Consider the following 24,308-nt stretch of genomic DNA (forward strand, 5'->3'; position numbering starts at 1 on the left):
ATGGAGTTTGGCTATAGAGATCTTTCTTTCTCTCTTTCTCTCTCTTTCTTGCTATAAATATTTTTAATCAACTCCTCCCTCTTCCCCTCCCAAAAAAACCCCTAGCAACACATTTTAAGGCTATTTTGGCTGAGGAGACAAACGGCAAAAGTTGTGGCAAACCTAGCCTACCACAGATGAACTCCTCCCCACACTTCAGGGATGGGAGGATGATGGGATAAAGTCATGTCTTCACGCCCATGCACACAAAACTTAGAGTTCTGTTTTGTAGACTCAAATGTGGTTGGTTCATCTGAGTTAAGTTTGGATTGTGTAAATATTTAGTTGCTGGACCCCAGCAAAAATTAGATACTTACGTTTTATTCAAAGACACTTGACCAAATTTTCAACTGGCCTCATGCATTCACATTTGTGCATGCAGTTCATTGTTTGATCACCCAGCTCTCAGTCTAGACATGCAAATATCTGTGTGCATGTACAGAACATGTCTACATACAGTGATGTAAGTACACATACTTGCATGCCTATTTTTGGGATTACAAAATCAGAGGCTGTCTCTGAGCACATGGCCCGTACTATATATCCTTCTGTGGCAATTTGCATGTGAACATCTGTCATTTTTAAGTGAATTTAAAAGATAATAGACTGGAAATTCTGCTTAAATACAATTACTGAAATTCTTTTGAAGCATCTCGGGGGGTGGGTCAGCTTTTAGGCAGACAGCTGGTTAGAAAGGGGCTTGGAGCTGTAAGTAAAGAAACTGCCTCCTGCCTTTTGATTCCTGCTGTGTTCAGAGAAACAGGACTATGTACATCTGTGTAAATAAATCTGACTGTATCACAGATACCAGGCTCTATCATCAGTTTCACTTCTAAGGGGAAAAACCTGCATGGCCTTGAATATTGACTAACTACTAGGTACAAAATGAGTAACATTAACATTGGTCTGAATATATTCCTTCTAATCAATCCTTTCATTTTTAAAAAGGTATAGATTATTGCAAAATAGGAACAGTCTTCTTAATGGGATCAATGGGACAACTCAAGGGAGTAGGACTGCAGTATTAGGTCCCAACTGTATTATGCAGAAATAGCTGAAGTAACACTGTGAACTCATTTCTTCATTCTACATCTGATATTTCAGTGATTCCTGGTGGTTAAAGTTAAGGGGGAAATAATAGTAATCATACAATAAAAATAAAGGCCTTTTAAAAAATGGAATGCAGCTCTTGCACACCAGTGTTTTGTAGAATTTAGTGTTGCTGTCCAGTCGTGGTGGGGAGTGGGAAAAGGGGGAAACATTATCCTAATTTTCAACAGATCTACTGCCACCAAACAATATCAGGCAAAGTAATGCATCCTCGCCCCTTCTTAAGACTCTCTCTGTCATTGTTTTCTCCATTTTTGTGGCTGGTAATCATCCTCCCAGTCTTTGGCAGGCACTGCAGTTCATATAATTGCCATTTGCACTGTTCATTCTTTCTCAGTCCCAGCCTTTCTCCTAGTGGCAGGATGAAGGTGATGCAGATGTAGGCTTGAATTATTGCTTTGCCCAAGATGCCCAAAGTTATAGAATAAAAATGATGAAGTTTTGGGTACAGATCATTCAAAAACACCATGTAAGAAAAAAATTGGCCAAGCTAGTGTTGTATAGCAACATGAAATGGGACTTACTTTGAATGCATCATTAGAGCTTTACTCTCTGTAAATCAGGAATTACTCAGGTGTAAAACCAGTGTGACATCAGAATCAAATCCATTCATTTTGACTTGTTCCTGATAATCATTCCAGATTTCTCCATATATTCTGAATATTAAGTCCATAGTCTAATGAATAGCAGCTATATATTGAGTATGGACAGCATATGTGTGTGATTGTATTTATTATCCTCAGATAATTAATCATACCCATACTTTGAGTAATCAGAAACTGAATGATTAAAGTCTGACTTAGCATTTTCCATTAAATTAACACCTTTAAATTTATCAATCGGTAGTTTAGCAGTTTATTTTTAGAACACTTTTATGGGCTTTCATATATGACTCAATGTGCTCTCTTTATCTCATTCCATTTTCCAGCTGCCTGCCCAGTTCTGTGCAGTGGCAATGGACAATATTCCAAAGGAACCTGTTTGTGCTACAGTGGTTGGAAAGGGCCGGAATGTGATGTACCCATCAGCCAGTGTATTGATCCCTCTTGTGGAGGTCATGGTTCTTGTTTTGAAGGAAACTGTGTCTGCTCTGTTGGCTACAAAGGAGAAAACTGTGAGGAAGGTAAATGCTACAGTACAAACTGTGCTTTGAGCTTGTCTTGTGGTTTGTGGAGCTAAACGGGAGGGAGGGCAGGAAAGAGGAGAAAATGCTATGATTATACCGTAGTGTAAAACTACTGTAACAGATAGTACTGAGGAGGGGATTTCAAAATTTTGGTACCTCCAGTTTTACAGGCCTGTGAAACTTTAAATTATATTTTTTGATCTGTCATGTAGTTAAGGTCCTTATTATTCTGCAGTGGTAGAATTGTCTGCCACAGGTAAATCTGAGTGATTCTTTCATTGAAGAGTCAAGATGATTCTTTTCTTTCTTTTTTTAATGGATTATATTTATTGAACATTTTAAAAATATAAAATGGTGAAACAAACAAAAGAGAAAAGTGGTAGAGAAAATGGCATAATTGAAAACTGACAAAAGGCAAATGTTTCAGTCATAATTAATGCAGAAAGATAGGAGATGGATTTAGGAGACTGCAGGTATCCATGTCACTTGAGGCATCAACAATCGCTCTTGTTACAGACAATCTCATAGAATTATAGAAAAGTAGATGGTACATAGAAAAGACACCGATTTAATGAATGCTAAAAAGCTCCTTGTATTGAAAATTTAAGTAGCCGTAGTTTTTGTGTAGACAAAAATGAGAGGGTTTAAAAAAAATGGCATCACCAAATATGGTCATGGATCAAGCCCAGTGGTGTTTGTTCCTATCTCTTCTGTTGCAACCTAGATAAATTGGAGCGCTGTCTCTTTTTAATACTATTGTTTTAATACAGTGGGCAAACTTTTTGGCCCGAGGGCCACATCTGGGTATGGAAATTGTATGGCAGGCCATGAATGCTCACGAAATTGGGGGTTGGGGTTTGGGAGGGAGTGCAGGCTCTGGGATGGGGCTGGGAATGAGGCGTTGGGTATGTAGAAGGGTGCTCCGGGCTGGGGATTGAAACCCCTTGAGGAATTCAGAGGGCAGGAGGGGGATCAGGGCTGGGACAAGGGGTTGGGGCATGGGTGGGGGTCAGGGGTGCAGGCTCCGGTGTGCACGCTCCAGGCAGTGCTTACCTTCAGCAGCTCCCAGAAGCCGCGGTGTGTAAACCCTCTGGCTCTGTTATAAATATAAAGGGAAGGGTAACCACCTTTCTGTATACAGTGCTATAAAATCCCTCCTGGCCAGAGGCAAAATACTTTCACCTGTAAAGGGTTAAGAAGCTACGGTAATCCCGCTGGCACCTGACCAAAATGGCCAATGTGGGGACAAGATTCTTTCAAATCTGGAGTGGGGAGAACAAAAAAGGGTTTGGTCTGTCTGTGTGTGATGCTTTTGCCAGGAACAGATCAGGAATGCAGCCCTACAACTCCTGTTAAGTTAGTAAGTAATCTAGCTAGAAAATGCTTTGGATTTTCTTTTGTTTAATGGCTTGCAAAATAAGCTGTGCTGGAGGGAATGTATATTCCTGGTTTTGTGTCTTTTTGTAATTTAAGATTTTGCCTAGAGGGATTCTCTATGTTTTGAATCTGATTACCCTGTAAGATATTTACCATACTGATTTTACAGAGGTAATTCTTTTACCTTTTCTTTAATTAAAATTCTTCTTTTAAGAACCTGATTGCTTTTTCATTGTTCTTAAGATCCAAGGGTTGGGTCTGTGTTCACCTGTACCAATTGGTGAGGATTATTATCAAGCCTTCCCCAGGAAAGGGGGTGTAGGGCTTTGGGGGGAAGACGTCTCCAAGTGGTCTCTTTCCCTGTTCTTTGTCTAAAACTCTTGGTGGTAGCAGCATACTGTTCAAGGCCAAGGCAAAGTTTGTGCCTTGGGGAAGTTTTTAACCTAAGCCGGTAAGAATAAGCTTAGGGGGTCTTTCATGCGGGTCCCCACATCTATACCCTAGAGTTCAGAGTGGGGAAGGAACCTTGACAGGCTCCTATGCAGAGGCACGTCCAGGCAGCTCTGCATACACCATCTGCAGACACCACCCCCGGTTCATGGTCAATGAGAGTTGCAGGGGTGGTGCTTGGGGCGGGCAGCATGCATAGCCCCTAGCTGCCCCTATGCATAGGAGCCAGAGAGGGGACATGCCGCTGCTTCCGGGAGCCAAGCGGTGCAAGCCCCAGAGCTGGCTCCCCGGCGGGAGCTTGAGGGCTGGATTAAAATGTCTGAAGGGCCGGATGCAGCCCCCTGGCCATAGTTTGCTCACTCCTGCTCCAGAGGGTGCCTAGATAGACATCTCTGAAGTCCTCTGCTTATCCTCACAACAGGGCGGTGTTAGTTCAAGTTAGTTCATCCGGATCGGCCAGTGTTTCTCAGCTTGGGTTGAGATGGTAGGTCTGTGACCATACCAATTCAATCCTTGGCTCTCTACTGAGCAGTCTAACTGTGGTGTAGTAGGATTCTGTCTGCTAGGAACTAGATTGAGAGCACCAATTCATCTTATAGGCTAGTAAATAGCTCTTCTCCCATCAAAGAACATGGCTGGAGAAAATATAGGGTTTCCCCACCCAATACCACTATGTTTCAGACCTGTTCTGGAAAGATCGGATCCTCCATCCTCATCCTCATAAGTGAATGAGACTTTTGTCACTTACTTCACTGGAAGCAGATGCCCATAATCCTTAGCTTCACTACTAGACTATCAACACTGGGTTAATTAAGCCAACTACTATAGAGTGTTTTCCTGTCACCTTCTCCCAGGAATTGTTTACAGCACCATATGGATTAAGGATTTAATCGAAAAGTCAGTGGAGATCTTTCCATTGATTTCAGTGGGCTTTGGATCATGCCAAAAGTGGTTGGGGATGCAGAACTCCCAGAAAAGGAAATTTACAGTTCAGCTGGCAGTAGGTGATTAGAGGGGATTCTTACAACATTTACAATAAAATGCCCAAATATATCTAACGTTCTCATGGAATTGCATAGAAATAGCAGTGGTAGAAAAGACTGATTAAAGCACATCTCTCTGCATCCATCCCATTCCAGGGTGCAGGAATGTTCCATTAAATACAAACATTACCTTTTGTTCAGTCTAGTTTAAAATTAGTTATGGGATTCCACCTCATCCCTTGGTAAAATGTGGTAGATTCAAAAGAATAATCTAAAAGATGTCAACATTAGGAGGGCTTTCCTGATAATTAGCCTAAATTTACCTGTCTTTCATTTCACCCTATTAATTCCATTTTGTGTCACACTAAACAATTCCCCTTCTACCTTGGTTTTTATAAGCTTATAGACAGCTATGACCAATCCTATCTTCTTGTTTATTGTTTAGCCAGGTTATGCATATTTATTAATTTGTAGCTGTCCTCATGAAACAGTTCCTCCTGACACTTAATCATTTTTCTTGCTTTTCTTCAGATTCCCTCCAATTTCTCTGCATCTTTCTGATTCAGAGGTTTCCAGAGTAGAACACAGCATTCTAGGTGCCGTTTCGCCCAAATATGTACTGGAGTGTTTTAGGGATTCCATAAACATTTGCCATTAATTAAATTCTAGACTAATTATAAATTGTAATCCCAAAAGTCTATATGAAATTATAGAAGGGTTGTGGCATCACTATAGTTAAGGTGAGGCTAACTTACTGTTTAGAGTATTTTGTGGATTTCAGCAGCCAGTTTTCCATACTTACTCAGATTGCCTCATGAGGATTCAGTGTAGGGTTAGTGATTCAAATTTGAGGCCCTTTAAGCAAGAGCTGCCACAGATATAGCCCCCCTAAAAAATCATGTGACATCAACATTTTTGATACTTACAGTATTTGTATAAGGGGCAGGAGGAGGCAGAGCTGGTATCTGAGTATAAAGACCACCCCAGATGCTACCATCCCTTGACCCTTTGGTCTAAGGATTCCCCATGGAATATCTCCTCTGCCCTGTAGAGCACTCTCATATATGCTACCTTATTGTTACAAATCCTCAGAGCAAGTATAGACTATTGTGCTTCTCTGCTTCTACAAGCAACCTACCATAGCACATAAACGAAGTATTTGTGATCCGTTTGGTGGAGAGACACCTTTCCTCATATCATAACATGAGCTGTGGTGACCTACTGCAAATAATTCCTGCACCGATCTGTACAGTTGTCCCTAACACAATGAAGGCAGCTGGAGTGCCCCCTGTAGAGCAATGAGAGAATACAATTCTGTGGGGCACAGCACGTAAAGTAGCTCTCTTATTTTAGTCATTCCTCCAATCTGTTTATGATAGGGCAGCCCTGGCTGAAACATACTTTACAATATATCCACAAAGAGTCCCGTGGCACCTTATAGACCAACAGATATATTGGAGCATAAGCTTTCATGGGTGAATACCCACTTCGTTGGATGCATGGGTATTCACCCACAAAAGCTTATGCTTCAATACATCTGTTAGTCTATAAGGTGCCACAGGACTCTGCTGCTTTTACAGATCTAGACTAACACAGCTACCCCTCTGATAATATGTCCACAGTGTCTCTTGCCAGCTTGAAAGGGCTGAGTTTAAGATTGAGGGGCAACCTTAACTCTTTTTTGTCCTGGTTTTCAGAGTATTTAAGTACTACCTGCGCTGAACATTTTGGAAGGGTGTGAATGCCAATCAACTTTAACTGTGCATTAACAAAGTTTCTGAGCATTGAATTGGTATGTTAGGAAGGAGAATGTAGATGATTTAATAAGCAGTGCTTGAAAGGATAAGGTTTTTAAAAGATAAATGGATTGCAGAAGGCAAGCTGTATTAACTGCAAACTTGGAAAGGACAATAACATGAAAAGAAAGGTTAAAATAAGCTTTTGCATATATCATTTGGCAAATAAAATAAAAAATCCATAGCAATGATATTGCTACCTCAAAATTACTTCCCTTCTGGAAATATTTTACACATTAATTCCGGAGCTATTGAATAAAGGATGGAATATGAAATGGTTTCTCAACATTTTAAGCATTCACCCAGTCTTATTTAAATTTTCTAAATGAACTAACTGCACAACGGAACAGGTAAACATACCTGATTTTATATTAAAGTATGAAATCTCTTCTATTGATTTGTGTGTCTGAAAAGAATGGGTCAGTTTGATTCATTGATTCAGCCATTTTCCAACTGGGAAATGGAATTAGCAACTGTGGGTCAGCATTTTTTTCTTCCAGTTAGCTTTTTATTTCTGATATTCATCATAGTCATGTCATTCAAACAATTTACCTGAAATGGCAGTGGCACCGGAATCGATATTTGCAATCCACAATTTTTGCTGCATAAACACTCTTGCTCGATTAACAAATTTGCACATGAAAATGAAATGGCATATTTGTCAGGTTTCATTCAATATGGTTTGGGGAGAGACAGTGAAACTGACAAATTAGATTAAGTTAACAGTGTTTTTCTTGTCAGCTTCATGGTTGAGTCATTTTTCAATGACATTTAACTTCATAAGTGTAATTCATGATTCTTTGGAGGTTTAGAGTACATACTGTTCGGAAAACTCCTTGACCTCTTTTTTTGTCCTTAGGGATACAAATTGCATTCTCTACCTTTTTGTCAAATCTACAGAGAGCCCAACACTAAATGAGTTCTAATGATCTAAGCTGCCAAGGGGCTGTGGGTTCTAAGTCTCACGTACTTAACTGCTAAAGCACACTATCCTTCGTTTAAACATCATGGAGACTCCATTTCTAAATCCTTATTAAATAAATAATCCCCTTCTGAAGATATGGGGCTAGAACCTTAGCTGGAGTAAATCAGTTTAGCTTCACTGAAGTGAATGAATTTCTGCTAATTTACACCAGCTGAGGATCTGGCCCTAGATATCAACCCTAAAAGCATTGTATAAAATTGGAACAAGATTTGAAGCCGAACTAAACTCACTATTACTTTAAAGTCTGAATGCTGTTTTTCAGCCAGATGATGGATTTTAAATAGCTATAAAATTTATTTATCTAGAACAAGAGATAGAGAAGTTTAGCGCAAGTTATTCCATAAAATAAGTGTGTGTGTGTTGGGGGGGGTGATGACAGGTGTATTCTGAGGTAATAAATCTCAACTGCTTTTCCTTTGCTTGTGTACCATAATTCAAGAAAGTGGAAAGATGGCTAATTCATCTGTAAGCGTGATGTATTTTTCATTCTTTCTGCATTGCTTTTATTATTGCTTCAATTTTAAATGGATTGTTATACATTCCTAAAAGCTACCGCACATCAGTATTCAACAATACTTTTTATGGCTATCTGTACTTTGAGGCAGAAATTTAAAACAACAAACACATTTTCCGATCTCTTTTTTAAAAATAAACTTTGGGACTTGCCCATTCTAAAATTTCTTTTAAATGTAATAGATAAAATTCACCAAACTGTAATCTTTTCCCCAGAGTCAGGATGAGCTCTGAGGATCATTAAAAGTTAGCTTGGAGGGTCTTTTTATAATAATAATAATTAATAAAAAATTAAGAAATAAATTATTTGCTGGATTGAGAAGAAATACCAAAATACCACAAAAGAAACTATTTTGACTTTTGACAGTACTTTGGATCCTGCCAAAAGCAGAAAGTACCAACATCTCAAAAGCGGGACTCTATTCTTCTGAAATGTCCAGCTTGATTTATAGACCAAAGAAGTTTTTGGATAAACTTCTGAATTTTTGGAAGCTTATCTGAACTGAACATCCAAACCCTCTGGGTTTGCCTATAAATAATAAAATGTGTTATATTTCCAAAACCAATTAACTGAATATTAAATTATTTGAAAAAATGTGGCCAGTACCATCATTATTGTCCATAATCTCACTAGAAATGCTATAGTAATTTATTCCTGTAGTATTGTAATCTGAATTAAAATCAAAACAATTTTGATGATTCCTGTTATCTTTAAATTCGTGTCTGCTTCAATCCTGTGCATAGTACCTGATCAATATACTCATGTTTAAAGGTTCTATAACGTCTTAAAATAATTTGATAAGCATTTGTGTTTATGGAAAAGGTTGAGATTTGAAGGTTCAGGTACTGTTCATGCAGGGTTCAGTGAAATTCTCTCTTCCTTCAATTAGAAAGATAATCTTTGGGAAAAGATGAGAGATAAATCACTTTCATTATACACTCCGAACTTCATATTGCTTCAAGAGCGAATGCCAATCATTCTTAGTTCTTGAGTTGTGAACTAATATACACTAATCATGGCATTCATTCATTTTACTTAGGACATCAGTTTGATCTTGGTCATCGGTTCCATAGTGGAAGGCTGTTCATAAACCTTTAAGTTGACATTTACAGTAAAGTGCAGTTCACTTAAACAAATGCTTGATATAAAGTAAACACCTTGAAAACTATGATGTCACCATGAGTTCACTTCTGATACAGCAATATCATCCCATTGTTCAGTGAAATCCAAGATGACACTTGCAATGTCTTTCCACCACCTTAAAAAAATCCCATTTTAAACAACTACCTTTTTTCAGATTGAGAAATGAGGAAGATGCATCTGTGGCTTTTGTTAAGAGAAGAAACATGGCTACTGGTTGGAACAGGGTTTAGGCAATGGGATTCTTAGGTTCGAATCACAACTCAGCCAATGACTATGAATAAAATATTCAAAAGCTCATGAGTGACTTAAAAGCCTAACGGAACCTGAAAGTCAGTGAGTCTTAGGCCCCTAAGTATTCAAGTCACTTTTGAAAATGGGACTTGAGCTCCAAAGTCATGGAGCTTTTGAAAATGTTAATCTCTATGACCATGGGCAAGTCACTTTGCAAATCTGTGCTTCCATTTTCCATGTGTAATGTGGGTTTAATAATATTTCTCTTTTACAGTACTATAACATTAGTAACAATCCATAACCATTAGTTAAAGTTGGTAAATTATTTTTTCCACTTTTAGAGCCTGTGTCCTAGCAAATAGAAAGACATTTTATATTCACCAGTTCTCAAAACAGATATAAATGGTCTAAAAAACAACTGCAAGAGTTTGGTATATTCACTGCAATAATATAAACTAACAGAGCACTGCTCCATCCAGCAGTATCATCCAGACTATACACTGTAGGAAACAACCTTTATTCACACAGTATTTGTTTTGTTTTCTTTGTTCAGTTGATTGCTTGGATCCAACCTGCTCCAATCAAGGTGTTTGCGTGAATGGAGAATGTCTCTGTAGCCCAGGCTGGGGTGGTCTAAACTGTGAACTTCCCAGAGCCCAGTGTCCAGACCAATGTAGTGGGCATGGGACATACCTCTCTGACACAGGCCTCTGTAGCTGTGATCCTAACTGGATGGGTCCTGACTGCTCCGTTGGTAAGAAAAATATTTCTACTCTGCTTTGCAATAATCTTCCTGTCCTGTTTACTATACTGATTAACATTTGAATATCAAATACAAGTTTAAAATACAACTTATTTACATGAGACTTACATTACTCTTTCAGCATCTGATCAGTGAACAGTTTGTTATACTCTAGCCATTATAAACGAGCAGCTACATGATAGATACTATACATTGTAGTGTTCTGAACACAGGACTGGGATCTAGGAAATACTGTGTTCCACTTCCCTATTCTGACACTGTGGCCTGTGGTAAGTCACTTATCCTCTTTGTGTCTCAGTGTCCCCATTCGTAAACAACAGGGTTTTTACCAATAAGGAATAATTTTAAAATATTTTCAGAATTGGGATATCTATCAGGCCTTCTCTGCCCCAAACTGGAGGTGCCCTGATACACACAACCTAGGAAATATTCACTATGGCCAGGGTACCAATAAGATATAGCCCTTCGATGGCCTAGATGGGCTAGTAAGAGAAAATAACCTGTCAGGAGCCAGCAGACAAGTTAAGAAAGCTTGCCTGCCTTATTTTAGGGGGAGTGCTGGGTGAAGCTAGCATGGGAGAGCAGTGCTCTAGTCCAGCGGTTCTCAAACTTCAGCAACCCAAGGACCCCCATTTTAATTTAAACATTTTTGGGGATCCCCAAATCCCCTACTCAGCCCCAGGTCCCACCCCATTCCACCTCTTCCCCCAAGGCCCCAGCCCCGCCCACCTCTTCCCGCTACCCTTTCACTCTATGTCCCCTCCCTCCCTCCGTCGCTCACTTTCCCCCCGCCCTCATTCACTTTCACCAAGCTGGGGCAGGGAGTTGGGGTGTGGGCTTTGGGGGTAGTTTTGAGTGCAGGAGGGGATGCAGAATGCGGGCTCTGGGGGGGAGTTTGGGTGCATGTGCAGGCTTTGGGAGGGAGTTTGGGTGTAGGCTCAGGGCTGAGGCAAATGGTTGGGGTGGAGATGAGAGGTGCAGGCTCTGGGAGGGAGTTTGGGTGCAGGAGGGCGTGGAGGCAGCAGGTTCTGGGAGGGGGTGAGGGTGTGGCTCTGAGCTAGGGCAGAGGGTTGGGGTGCAGGAGGGGGTAAGGAGTGTGGTGCTTACCTCCAGCGGCACTCTGGCAGTGGCTTCTAGGTGGGGGAGCCAGGGGATCTCTGTGCATAGCCCCTTCCCGCAGGCATCACCCTCGCAGCTCACAATGGCCGCAGTTCCCAGCCAATGGGAGCTGCGGAGTCAGTGCTCGGGGTGGGGGCCGCACATGGAGACTCCCTGTCCCCCACAGGGGCTGCAGGGATGTGCCAACTGCATCCGGGAGTGGCGGGGAGCCAGGGCAGGTAGGGAGTCTGCCTTAGCCCCACTGCGCTGCTGGACTTTTAGTGCCTACGATCTCCCGGTTTGGCTTCAGTAGCCCTGGGAGATAGAGCTGTTCCCTGGCGTGCAGGCGCTGGGAGAGACGGGGAGGAGCTGAGGGAGGGAAGGGAAGGAGTTGATCAGCAGGGCCTGTGGAACCCCTGTAGTACCCTTGGGAATCCCCAGGGGTCCATGGACCCCAATTTGAGAAACACTGCTCTAGTCTTTATCCAGAATCCCAGGGCCAGGTCAGTGCCTTTGTTTAAAGTGCAGTAACCAAGCAGTTACCTTTTTTGGTTAGTTACTGATTAAAAGGTGCAGACAGCCAAATTCTAAATTTGTTGTTTAACCATTTAAAAACTGGCACCTAGCTCACTGCAGAAGTTATCCCGTTCCAGTGGGCTGCCACAGATATGAACAGCCCATTGTCTGCTTGGTATATTTTCTGTTTTGTTTTATGTTGCACATCATAAATAGTACTTATTTATAGAAAATAATAGCAAAACTTACTAAAATTAAGATTATTTTCTCCTCTTTAGTAGTTCAAATGGAAAAATCTAAGCAGCTGGTTTCACAGCAAGACTCTAAAAATGTTACTTTGAGGTTCACATTTGTTTTCTATCCATGTCCAGTTTAGTTAGCTATCTGAAGAAAAGGCAAGATTGTGCTAACTGCCAGCAGAGCTAATGCATACCTGGTAAACGAATATCAAGTTGGGTCTTTCTGATTCATGTATCATCAACTGCCCTAAAAGTTCATCAATGAGCATTTAACTGGAAATTTCAGTGATGATGCACGATGCAGAAAACAACAGTTAACTCTTCCACAGCTGTCAAGTATCAGGGGATAGCCGTGTTAGTCTATATCCACAAAAACAACAAGGAGTTGGGCATAAGCTTTCGTGGGCTAGAACCCACTTCATAACTGTCACTGGCCCAGAGTTGTAAAAGCTAGTGTGTGGGGGTGAGACTGAAAGACTCAGGGAATTGGCAATAGAATGCAGAGCCCCTCTCTTCCTAGTTACCAGTTCAAACCACTGTGAGTGACCCCAAATTGTTGTCATTCTTCATGGAATGAGTTTACATGGGTCTCAGTCTAGTTCTTAGCAGTAAAATGTCCACTTCACACACCCATCACAGTTGCCACTAACTATTTCCCTTGTTGGCAATCACAGCAGGGCAATGTGAGGGTACCTGCAAAAAAAAAAAAAAAAGATCTACAGCAGTGTGTTTCAGAATCTGGGTCAAATGACTTGGGGCTCATGCTGTTGGGCTAAAAATGGCAGTGTACAGGAGGAGGGAGGATCTCGGAGCCTAGGTTCCAGCTCAAATGGGAACACCTACACTGCTGTTTTTAGCACCATAGCGCAAGCCCAAGTCAATTAATGTGGGCTCTGAGACATGGAGCCATGAGGGGGTGGTTAATGTGTAGATAGAAAGAGCCCCTCAAAGCCAGGGCAGAGGCATGTTATTGGAGCAGCATGAAGAAGTTTATGTGCACCTGAATAGAAGAGACACTGTCTCTAGCACTGTCAGTCCTGCATTAAATTAGCAGCATTTGTTATTTTGGGCGATTTTTAATAAAAAGCAAAGTCTCATTTTGGTGGGCATATGAGCATGCCACACTCTGCATATAGTTTACAGAACCAAAGTGCCAATTCTAGTCACTTTTCACCACATGCTTAATGACCCATTCCCAATCACAGTGCTCAGTTGTAATCCTAATTCTATTTTTTTCACCAGAAGTGTGTTCCGTAGACTGTGGCACGCACGGGGTGTGCATTGGCGGAGCATGTCGCTGTGAAGAAGGCTGGACAGGAGTGGCCTGTGACCAGCGTGTGTGCCATCCCCGCTGCACAGAACACGGAACCTGTAAAGATGGGAAATGTGAATGCAGAGAGGGCTGGAATGGGGAGCACTGCACCATTGGTAGGCAAACGACAGGCACCGAAACAGGCACATATTGCTTTCTTTTCATAAATTGTAGAAACATAGTTACTATTGTGTATTGTAATAGGCTGTTCCTTTAAGGACCCTAGTGCTTCTAAACATCAGCTCAGCCTCTCAAAACCCAGAGTAAAATGCAGAGGAACTTAATTTGAAAGAGAAGGGGAAAAAAAGAACAACCTAATGGATATTAACAAGTAGAGATGTAATAAATGGTCCATCAAGGTACCATCTGAGCCAAGCTGTTTAAACTTAACTAAACATTTCTTTGTGTGAATGGCATTTTTTGTAATTTCCTGGTCTGGTGCATCAATGCTTCCCTGCTACTATATATCACATCCAAACCACATCACCACAATACCCACCAAGAGCAGGGGTCAAGTTGTGGGGGAATAAGTGCTCCTGTTGCTACAGAGATAGCTCCCTAACATTTTGCCCCGTTGTGCTGTGACAGTGGGCATGGTGTTTGCATATAGACAGTCACAGCATGGGAGGGTCTAGCCAGTACTATAGCATGCTGATGTACCCATTCCTAATAGCATGCTGCTTAGTATAGCATTGGCATCATGCAGAGTGCCACGACTAACATGATTGCATCTCAACTGTGATGCGTCACCCTGAGAAATTCCAAAAAAGTTTTTATACGTATATAACATAATTTTAAATTAAAAAGACTTAAGTGTTATTTCAACAGGAAAGAGTTATTGTGGACTCAGTTCTTTATTTCACCCTCATAAAAATCAGGTAGTATAGTGTTTATTCAAATTCTCTTAAAATGGCTAAAAATTGTATTTTCCCTCTGCTGTCAGCAAAACTGGGGAGAGAATATTTCTAACTGGGCCTATGTCTACTAAGAAATCTGAGCAAAACCACTATGGAACAGAAGAATCGGTATGCAAATTGAAAGAATATGCACTTCAGAGGCAGTGTGGTTTTCTCTTTGCAGTCAAATCTGTCCATTCCCCATATCATTTTTTTAGCTATCAAATTCTCTTTACAAAGTCCAGTGAGTTAGAAACATAGATGAAATTATTTTAATTACTTTAAAAAAGGCATTGATAAATTTAGCAACAGAGAGGAAGCATGTGAATTGAAATTTTCATGGTAATTGTGGACCCTAATGGGACAGGCCTATTACTAGTGAATTGTTCTTTCTTAAACTAAAACTGTGGTCAAAATCTTGCACCCCTTGAGCTGCTTTTCTTTTAAGTTCCACCTTTGAATCTCTCTGGGTGTATAAACCTTTTGGGAAACGCATACAGATTGGATACCAAAAATATACCCTTATAAATTAATTAATTAATTAATTAAATGTGGCCTACATATTTTTAGGGCATATCATTTTACATTGTGGTGCTGTATGCTTCAGACATGGTATGATGATACAATAATTTAAATCAAAGATTTTGTGATTCAGCAGTTTGTTACCAACCTACATGCAGAGAGTTTTTTCCACTTTTGCCCTCTGCATCTATTGCCCCATTATCACTTCTTCTGCCAAGATAATCAGGATATTTTATCACTGTACTGTTTAATCTCACACTTTAAAAAACAACCAATAACTGTAATCCCTGCACTGTGTCAAAGTGTGCAGTAATTACCTGTTCCAAAAAGGTTTACCACCTTGCGCTGATTTTTTTTCGCTTTGTAATCTTTTGAAATATATTCGTATATTTTGATGTAATTGAAATCTATACTGCTGTGCACACAAAAAGATGCCTATATTGGATTGCTTGATGATGTTTTGTGCTAAGAGTTATATGCACTAGTTAATATCCCAGATTATAAATAGGATAGGTAACCTGTGAAGGGAGATTTTTATCTTTTGTTCCAGAGGTGTGAAATGTATACATTTTATTAATGTTATCAGCATGCATTACCAAAACTGTTCTCACAAGGAAGGAAAAGGTGTTTCTCCTGAGGAGAATAAGATGTCTTTATGCCACTTTTTCATTAGAAAAGCATGTGTTGAACTTTTGTCTATGCGTCTGTAGCAGAGATGGGATTTGGGCAGAAGTGCAGTTCTGTAAATGTAATTATGTCATGTTTTAATATCAAGCTTGTCTTTAGTATAAATAATGAGCTGTTTAGACAAATACATATATATGCTAATTCTTGTGACTGCGCTTGGGACGTAAAGGAATTTCATATCTCTGTCATTGGCCTAAACTGATCTCACAGCAGCAAAGAAACCGTTGTCACTGAATTTAATAGAGAGTGAGATAACTGTATTTTCCCACTGTTTTTATTTTTAGCATAGTGATTTACCACTTTTTTTAAGGACAGGTTTCAGAGTAGCAGCCGTGTTAGTCTGTATTCGCAAAAAGAAAAGGAGTACTTGTGACACCTTAGAGACTAAGGTTGCATCTGATGAAGTGAGCTGTAGCTCACGAAAGCTTATGCTCTAATAAATTTGTTAGTCTCTAAGGTGCCACAAGTACTCCTTTTCTTTTCACTTTTTTTAAGGAAACTCTCATCAACATATATAAATTAAATTCCACAGTTTACAACCAAAGAACTTGTTGTTCTCAAGGAGAGACTAATAATTTGGGAGGAAAATATGTTGTTTCTTTCTTTGTAAATATTAGAGTTGGGGACAGATATGCACTGAGAATGGGCTTTGAGGATAGACGAATTAAGATAAATGCTCTCTTTTGTGGGGAAATGGAGGATCTGAAACACACTCAAATATTTTTTCTTCTGCTGGAGTTCCTTTAGGAATAGATCACACTGTACTAATGTGGCAGTGGAAAGGTGACAGCTATTGCAAGCTGGAGGTGTTCACACTAACTCGTAACATTTTACTTTATTTGATGCCGAATTATTCTTTTCCAGAAATCAGAACATATTTTAAGCATTCTGTGTGACATTACAACTCAGACTGTTACAAGCTAACTTTCCCTCTGGCTAAATTCTACAAAAAGGGTTGTTTCTTCCTCTATTATTGCATTCTAACAAGGGAAATCAGAAAAGTCTCCAAAAATCCTAGTGTTAGCTCATTGGAAAATATGTTTTAAATCCAAATCAACACTTTTCTGAATATAGCAGTAGAGCTAAAGTATAAAAACAGAAGAACGTTAGTTCAAAAGAGAAGTTGCACACAGACTTTGTAAATACACATGCATCAGTGATCTATGAAAGAGAGAGGACAAGTGGCTAACCCTATATAACTGGTGTGTGTATCAAAGTAAAGCTCTACATGTGACCTCATACTTCACTTTCCTACTTTAGTTAGTTAGGGAGAGAAATAGCTTACTGTGAGCCGATGATAAAGAAAATGAATCTTTTACCCAAGGTAAAAACAGACATGTTTTATGATGTGGTTATTAAGTGATTGTAATCATGGATGAGGTTATAACCAAACAGTAGGGAAAAATCTAGATAAGGAAGAAAATAAATTACTCCAGAATTAATAAACAGCAAAAGACTAGGTACAACAGTAACTAAATCCTGGACCAATTTCATGTATGAATTTTATGATGAGAGATTTTCTTTCTTGCTGTTGAAACAAGTGTGTTGAAAATAGTTGAATTAGTCCCATCAAAAACGAGACATTAATAGTTAGAACTATTGCTTATTACTAGAGTGTGGAAATCCATTTCTCTCAGAGAGAGACATTGTGATGGTAGGTAAAGGAAAGTACAATATGTGCAGAAACCTGAATGAATAGCTAGAAGCAAATGCACTTGCTTCAGTCCATCACTTGGAAAATGTCTGTCCATCTGCAATTCACATTTGAACAGAACTGAACGTGAAATCCTAGCTCTGTTGAAGTTAACTGCAAAACTCCCATTGACTTCAGTGGGGCCAGGATTTCATCCTGAGCATTATGCAGTCCAAGAATGAAATGTAATCAGACAACAAAGTTATGGCAGCCTATATTTTGTGGTATAAGTAAGATTTGCCTCCTGGAACAGGAGAGGAGGCACCAATGTTGCCTTTGTGTCACTATTTCCTACCTCAAAACTCCTTTCTCATTCGCCTCACCTGCTACATTATATGTAGTTTAGACTCAGTCTGAGTGGATCAACACTTCCTTTCACTCACTAGCAGCAGACAGCAGTGGCAGTGGTTAAAGATATTTGATAATATAGACATTCTGATGTACTTGGATCAAGTTGGCTAATACAATTTTTGTTCCTTTCATCATTTTAATGCTGGTGAAATGTGCCACCTTTGATAACTTGGAGATTGAGGGTATGTCCACAATGCAATTAAAAACCCGAGGGCTGTTTAATTGTGGTGTAGACGTCTGGGCTTGAGCTGTAGGACCCTATTAGGTGGGAGGGTCCCAGAGCTTAGGCTGCAACTTGACCTGGGAAGCCTACACTGCAATTAAACAGCCCTGCAGCCTGAGCCCATGAGCCTGGGTCAGCTATCACGGGCCAGCTGCAGTTATCTAACTGCAGTGTAGATGTACCCTGAAGACTTCCATTAACCTACAAACTGGGCACAGCACAAGTAGTTCAAGCTTCCTCATAGTGCCCTGCCAATGTGCCTCAATGCCATCCTGGAGACTCCATCCCCAGGAATAAGAATCAAATTCCATCTCCTTCCTCACTGAGTCCTTGGCCTCTCTACTAAGTGTGCCAATAAGTATGAAGTGCTTCAGGGCGATAAACTTATCTCTCAGTAATGGAATTTGGAAAGAGACATTCCTTGTAGGCAGGTTATTTTGTAATTGCCCTTTGTAAGGTTTCTTATATCTTCCTCCGAAGCATCTGGTACTGGCAATTGTTGGAAATGGAACACAGGACCTAGATGGATCACTAGTGTGATCCAATATGGCAGTCTGTAAGTTCCAATGTTAATTAGTGCCATGTGGTGGTTTGGTGTTGTAGATATCTGCCCACTCGACACTAAAATTAGACGCCACACCTCCAATTCTTTCAATGTAGCCCATATGACAGCCATCAAAAGGCAGTTACTTTCAGACATTGCCAATATGGGCTGGATTTAGACCAAGAAGGTAAAAGACTTGAGTTCTCCCTTGAAGCATCCACTCCCCCAGGTCTGAGAAGTAAATAGAAAATAAGATACCTTGGTTTTTGACAGAGATTTGAAGAGGTCAGTTGTACAGACTGTATTGAGAACACAGCCTTCACAGCCCTATGGCCCTGTTCACTGGTTTCTCTGGAGAGGCAAGAGTGCCACATACCATCAAGATATTGCTTCATATTTATTTTTTCATTTTTGTATAATCTAAATCAATAATCAATAAAACCATACCTTTGTGGTTGTCGTCCAACACAGCAGGACAGTTTTGTCTCCTCTGAATATTCTTTGTAGCAAAGAACTTTTTCTTTTCTTTTATTGATTTTCTTAAATTACAACAATAGTGATACAAAGAAAAGATAATTTGCAGGAGAGATGGAAGGCAGCGTATGAGGGGAGATAGTGGAAAGGCATTGTATCTGACAAAAACAAGCTGTGTTGAGGGAGGCAGCTACATGAATTAGACATTTTCTTTTATGTGTTTCTAACCATTTAAATCTGATCTATAACAGAAAAAATGTGTAACTTGTTAAGGCAGGATATAAGTATATATTTACTGCCTGGAAGTAATCAGCCAAGTTTCTCTAATGACTATACGGTTTTAGATTCTTTGCTCTGTGGTATTGAGGACCAGCTCTTTCTCTTTGTGCTTGGAAAGTACATAGCAATTTGAGTCATCTTAATAAAAAATAAGGAAGTATGCGTGAGCCAAAAGCTTGTATGCAGACATGCCCGAATGTTAGAAACATTCACATCTGGTTTAGCACTTAGAAATCCAGATTCATTTGTATTTATTGTCCTACCATCTTGATATCCAGTAGCAGACCTTTTGCCTAGATACAGTACCATAGAGTTGTGATGAAGTTTTTGTTGAAGTTGTGTTACACTTTATTTTTGAGTATCATAGCTCGGACCTCCTCACCACTTCCCATCCCCAGCAAAGCAGAAAAATGGCAGGGATGAGATGAAGAAAGCTGAGGGATTATCACAGATTCAATGCAAATAATTTACATTTTGATTTTATGCTTGCAAACTTTGATGGTTTCAGAGTGAAGAAGTTGCATCTTCCCCTATAAAAATTTTACAGCAGTTTTGCTCTGTATTGGTATGTAAACAGTAATTTCAAGATTGATCTTGACCTGTTTATTGTTGTTTTTATTACATTTATAAAGAGAGCTCTTTTACTTTGCATGGTGCTTTACAGAGAGTCTTAAAAAGCCATGGTCCCCTCCCCAAAAGAGCTTAAAAATTACATCAAACAAATAGAGAAACTGAAGTTTATAGACCCTGGAAGAGGTAGGAAAAGGAATGATCAGTTCTAGCCCAAACAACATATACAGACTAGGCATCCCATTGAATGGCCTGAAACCTCTGCTAAGTTCAAGTGGTTTAAGTAAAAGACGATATACAGTGATTTCAGACACTTTTAGAATCAAAATAGCTTGTTACTTTTTCAACCTAATTTCATAGAAGTTCTTTTAATTAAGAAAATATTTACTGTGTGGGAGCTATAGTTGAGATTCCCTGATATGTCAGGAGTTAAAACTATAACATATATAATATTTTATAATCCAACAGATATAGACATTGCCATACTGGATCAGACCATTGGTCTATCTAGAACAGTATCCAGATTCTCTAGAGAAAGGTTCAGGAAACCTGTAAGTGAGTCATTATATATTCATCTGCCCAGAGGGGAAGCTTCTTCCTTAATTCCTTCATTTATGGCTTGGAGCATGAAGTTTGTATCCCTTTCAAATATTTTTTAATCTTATTAATGTAACTGTGGATGCTCTCATCCCCCATCTTTTCTGCAACCTGCTAAACTCTTAACTTCCATGATATCTGATGGCCAGGAGTTCCCCAAACTAATTGTGCACTGTGTAAAAAAAATTTCCTATTTCCAATCTCACTCTAAGCTCTGCTTCTGCTTTGTAGTTCTTTTCACAGTTCCACACGAGGAATTAAAGTATTATTTGTTGATTTTATATCTGATACATGAGCAAACATTTCCCGACAATTTCTGCAGGATGAGATTATCGGAACCTAGTGTATGCATCCTATAATTCCATCCTAGCTAAACAGGACAATATATTTGCTTCCAAATATATAATCCATTGTTTATAGATTTTCACATAGGGATATTGGTTTCGGTATCAGGGAATTTGAGAGAAACAATTACTTTTGATATGTCAGTCTCAAGGGGAACAGTTGCAGGGGATATATTTTGGCTAAAAAACAACCTACTCCAGTAGGAACAGCTCTTTTGTTTATGCTCCTTATTGAGGGACTCCTGTTTTTAAAAAAAAAAAAAAAAAAGTGGAACCTGCTGCTGAGCTACATCAGGCCACTCACATGGCTTACTTTTTCTTCTTGTGTCGCATATAGTCACAACAGGGCATTATTTCTTCTTTTTCTAAGTCAAAAAAGCTAATCGTATTTTCAGCTAGGTACCCTACATTTTGCCCAGGACTTCAAAGATGTTCCCAACAGATTCTTGTAAATAGCTTCCCAACTTAAATCATGGTATTTCTTTCCTTTGGAGGGGCTTCTGTGTGGGTCATATTGATTTCTGGCCAATTCTTGAACTCTCACAAAACCAAAAAATAAATAGGATCGATCAAGCTGCTGATCTAACTAGCGCAAGGGCAAAGCTGATTTTGTTGTTCTTAGGAGTATTCACAGCACCAGCCACCCCTAATGTTCCAAAGATGATGTTTTCTGTGTTATTTTGCACCCTGTGGTGTCAAGCACAGGTTTCAGCAAGTGAGTGAATTACATGATATTGCTGAATACAAAATAACAGACATTTGAACAGTTGTGAGGGGTCAGTGGTGGGTGGCATCAGGATAGGCATTGTAGTATTTCTAAAAAGAGCTTGGAGAACATTTTTATTTTACTTACACAAAAAGTTAAACATTAAAACAACATAATAATCAAAGCACAAGAGGGAACCATATTTGACTGCTTAATTGAGGGATCTCATTTGATGTGTTCTAAAATGAACATGTTCATATTCTTGAACCACTTATAGCCCGACAACTCCTATACCTCTAGGGTTGGATGAGTAACTAGGTGCCTAAAGATGCAGATGGCTGTCAACTGGGATTTACAAAAGATCCCAACCAGGCGCCTAACCCCCATTGAAAGTCTTTGTGCCTAACTCACTTAGGTAGTTGTGCAAGTCCCACTAGGCACTTATTTGCATCTTGAGGCACCTGAAAATCTAGCCCTGAATCCCCATGTCGGTGGCCCAAAGAACATATGTACTATAGTTATTCCCAGTGCTCTTCTATTAACTAGAGATAGTCAGAGAAATTTCAACAGAACCAATAGTCTGTCACAATGTGCAGTTCCATCAAAATCAAAATGCTTGGTGAAACTGAGTCCATTTCACTGGATTTTTGTTTTGGAAGAAAACCAAGTGAAGGAAAGTTCCAACAATGTCACAATCACAATCTCCCATTTTGACATTTTTGGAACAAAATATTTCAACTTTTCATTTTGAAATGACTTTTTATTTTTAATTTTTTAAAATTTTGTTTTATATTGTACATTATGATACTAATAAAGTCAAAACAGAAATAAACATTTTTGTTGAAACAATGTAAAATTGACCCAAAATGAAAAAAAAATATTTCCCTTCATGGAGAATTTTTGATATTTTGCTCCATTTCAGAATGAAGTCAAACTACAAAATATCAAACTAAATGTTCACAAAATGGAACTTCCATCCTCTAAACAGCTCTGCTGTTAATCCTATGCTCAGTTGATGTATGTACATGTATTTTGGTATGCTCTGGAGTGGGCTTTGCAGTCTTATTACATGTCCCAGTAGCGCGGATTCGCAGCGATGGATCCCAAATTTAAAAATTTTAATTGGAATCCATGGTAATGCAGCCCCCGCTATAACGCGGTACTGCACATGGATCCGGAACCCCATGTTCTAGCGAGGGTCCGGTGTATTATGCCCGGAGAGAGGCACTATCAAACCAGACAGCAGAGCTATTGCTGTGTAATAGGCAGAACAGGTCATTAATCTATTATATTGTGTTGTGTTTTTGTTTTAGACTGATCTGAGTGAGTTTCTTCTCTCCATAAGCACAGAACCTGACCCTGCCACAAATTCTGTTGTAAAATGGAATGAATATTAGAAACAAAATCCCAGAGGCAAACATTTTAGCTCCACATATTCAGCATTCTAGATATGTTTTTCTACTGCATTTTGTCTAAGTCTTATTCCTGAATTGTTTCAAATTGAAAATAAAGAATAATGGAATACGTGCTCCTAAATAATCATGTCACCCCTAGAATTTTCCTGATTGGACAATACACCAAAAAGCGGGTGGGGGGGCAACAAAACACCACCACCACCAATGTCAGAAAGGAAATTAAAAACAGAAGTAGTCTCCCTAAGAACTCCAAAATTGGGGACATCACTTCAGGAATTTGCTGCATGCTCTAGTTATACTTTATTTTCCTTTCAAATTTCTTTCAATAATCAGCTTTCCTTTGGCAGCATAATTGGCTACTGTCCATGGTTCTGAATAGAAACTAATTTCATTAGGGATGAAATATACAAACAGTGCAGAGTGCCCACATATAGCCCATTGTACAAAGCTTTGATCCCCATGTTAAGGCATTGATATGGGGTTAACTGGTGAACAGAGGGCCGTGTACTACAGGCCATCTGCACTGTGGTGAATTTCATTCTCTGGCATTCTAATTAAGTAAAGCTTTTGCAAACTTTCTGTCTCCCATCTCTTTTCTCTCGTCCCATCCCCATCTTGATCCACACCCAAAACCTAATCTGCATGTTAGGGCAACCCTACCCTTTGAAAATACCTCTTTCTATGATTTTAAATCTATTTTATTTTGATTGTGATTATATACAAATATAAATATAAGTGAAGCACCCTCTCAGTTAGAAATCTGTACAGATTATTATTTGTTCAATATAAATAATAATATAAAGATACAGATGAGTGTGAAGTTCCAAGTTTGCATTCAGGTCTGAACTTTCTCACAGTTCAGGGATGTTCTGATTTGAGGTTTTGATTCATCTCTAATAAACACTTAAGGATAACAGTTTATGCGTGGTGCAGGTAGAGCAGCCTATTAATTATGGAAGAAATGGAGGATTTGTTAATCTCACTTTGGATGCTGTTGTTAACGATGGGTTATGTAAACTAGTTGTTTAGATTTAATCATCTTCAGTGTACGCTTTGGACCATAACATTTTCCATAGTATCAGTTTGTGCCTGACTGACCCAAGCAAGGCAACTCAGTGTATGAATACATGCACATCCAAACCTGTGCAGGGTGGACTTAAGCACAAGACCAGAAACTAACTGATTCCTCACTGCAGTTTACAATGTTGCTATTTGTCAGCCAAATTTATAGAAACCTGAGAGGAAACTAGGACATGAGTTGCTGAGGTTACTGCACAACACTCAACCTCATTCCCACTCTTCATTCAGCAACAGAAATGGAGCAA

At 39.5% G+C, this 24,308-nt stretch overlaps 1 protein-coding gene across 8 annotated transcripts in view; it reads left to right on the plus strand.

Moving 5' to 3' along the window:
• The window catches only part of TENM2 (teneurin transmembrane protein 2), a 963,219-nt gene that overhangs the window by 827,680 nt on the left and 111,231 nt on the right, over nucleotides 1-24,308 (plus strand). For all 8 annotated transcript variants that reach the window (XM_038413789.2, XM_043490999.1, XM_043491001.1 and 5 more), the window contains 3 exons: nucleotides 2,078-2,272; nucleotides 10,308-10,508; nucleotides 13,613-13,798. In XM_038413789.2, the coding sequence (XP_038269717.1) occupies nucleotides 2,078-2,272; nucleotides 10,308-10,508; nucleotides 13,613-13,798 (582 nt within the window). The remainder of the gene's footprint in view (nucleotides 1-2,077; nucleotides 2,273-10,307; nucleotides 10,509-13,612; nucleotides 13,799-24,308) is intronic.

This window comes from Dermochelys coriacea, chromosome 8, assembly GCF_009764565.3.
Source record: "Dermochelys coriacea isolate rDerCor1 chromosome 8, rDerCor1.pri.v4, whole genome shotgun sequence".
Taxonomy (NCBI): domain Eukaryota; kingdom Metazoa; phylum Chordata; order Testudines; family Dermochelyidae; genus Dermochelys; species Dermochelys coriacea.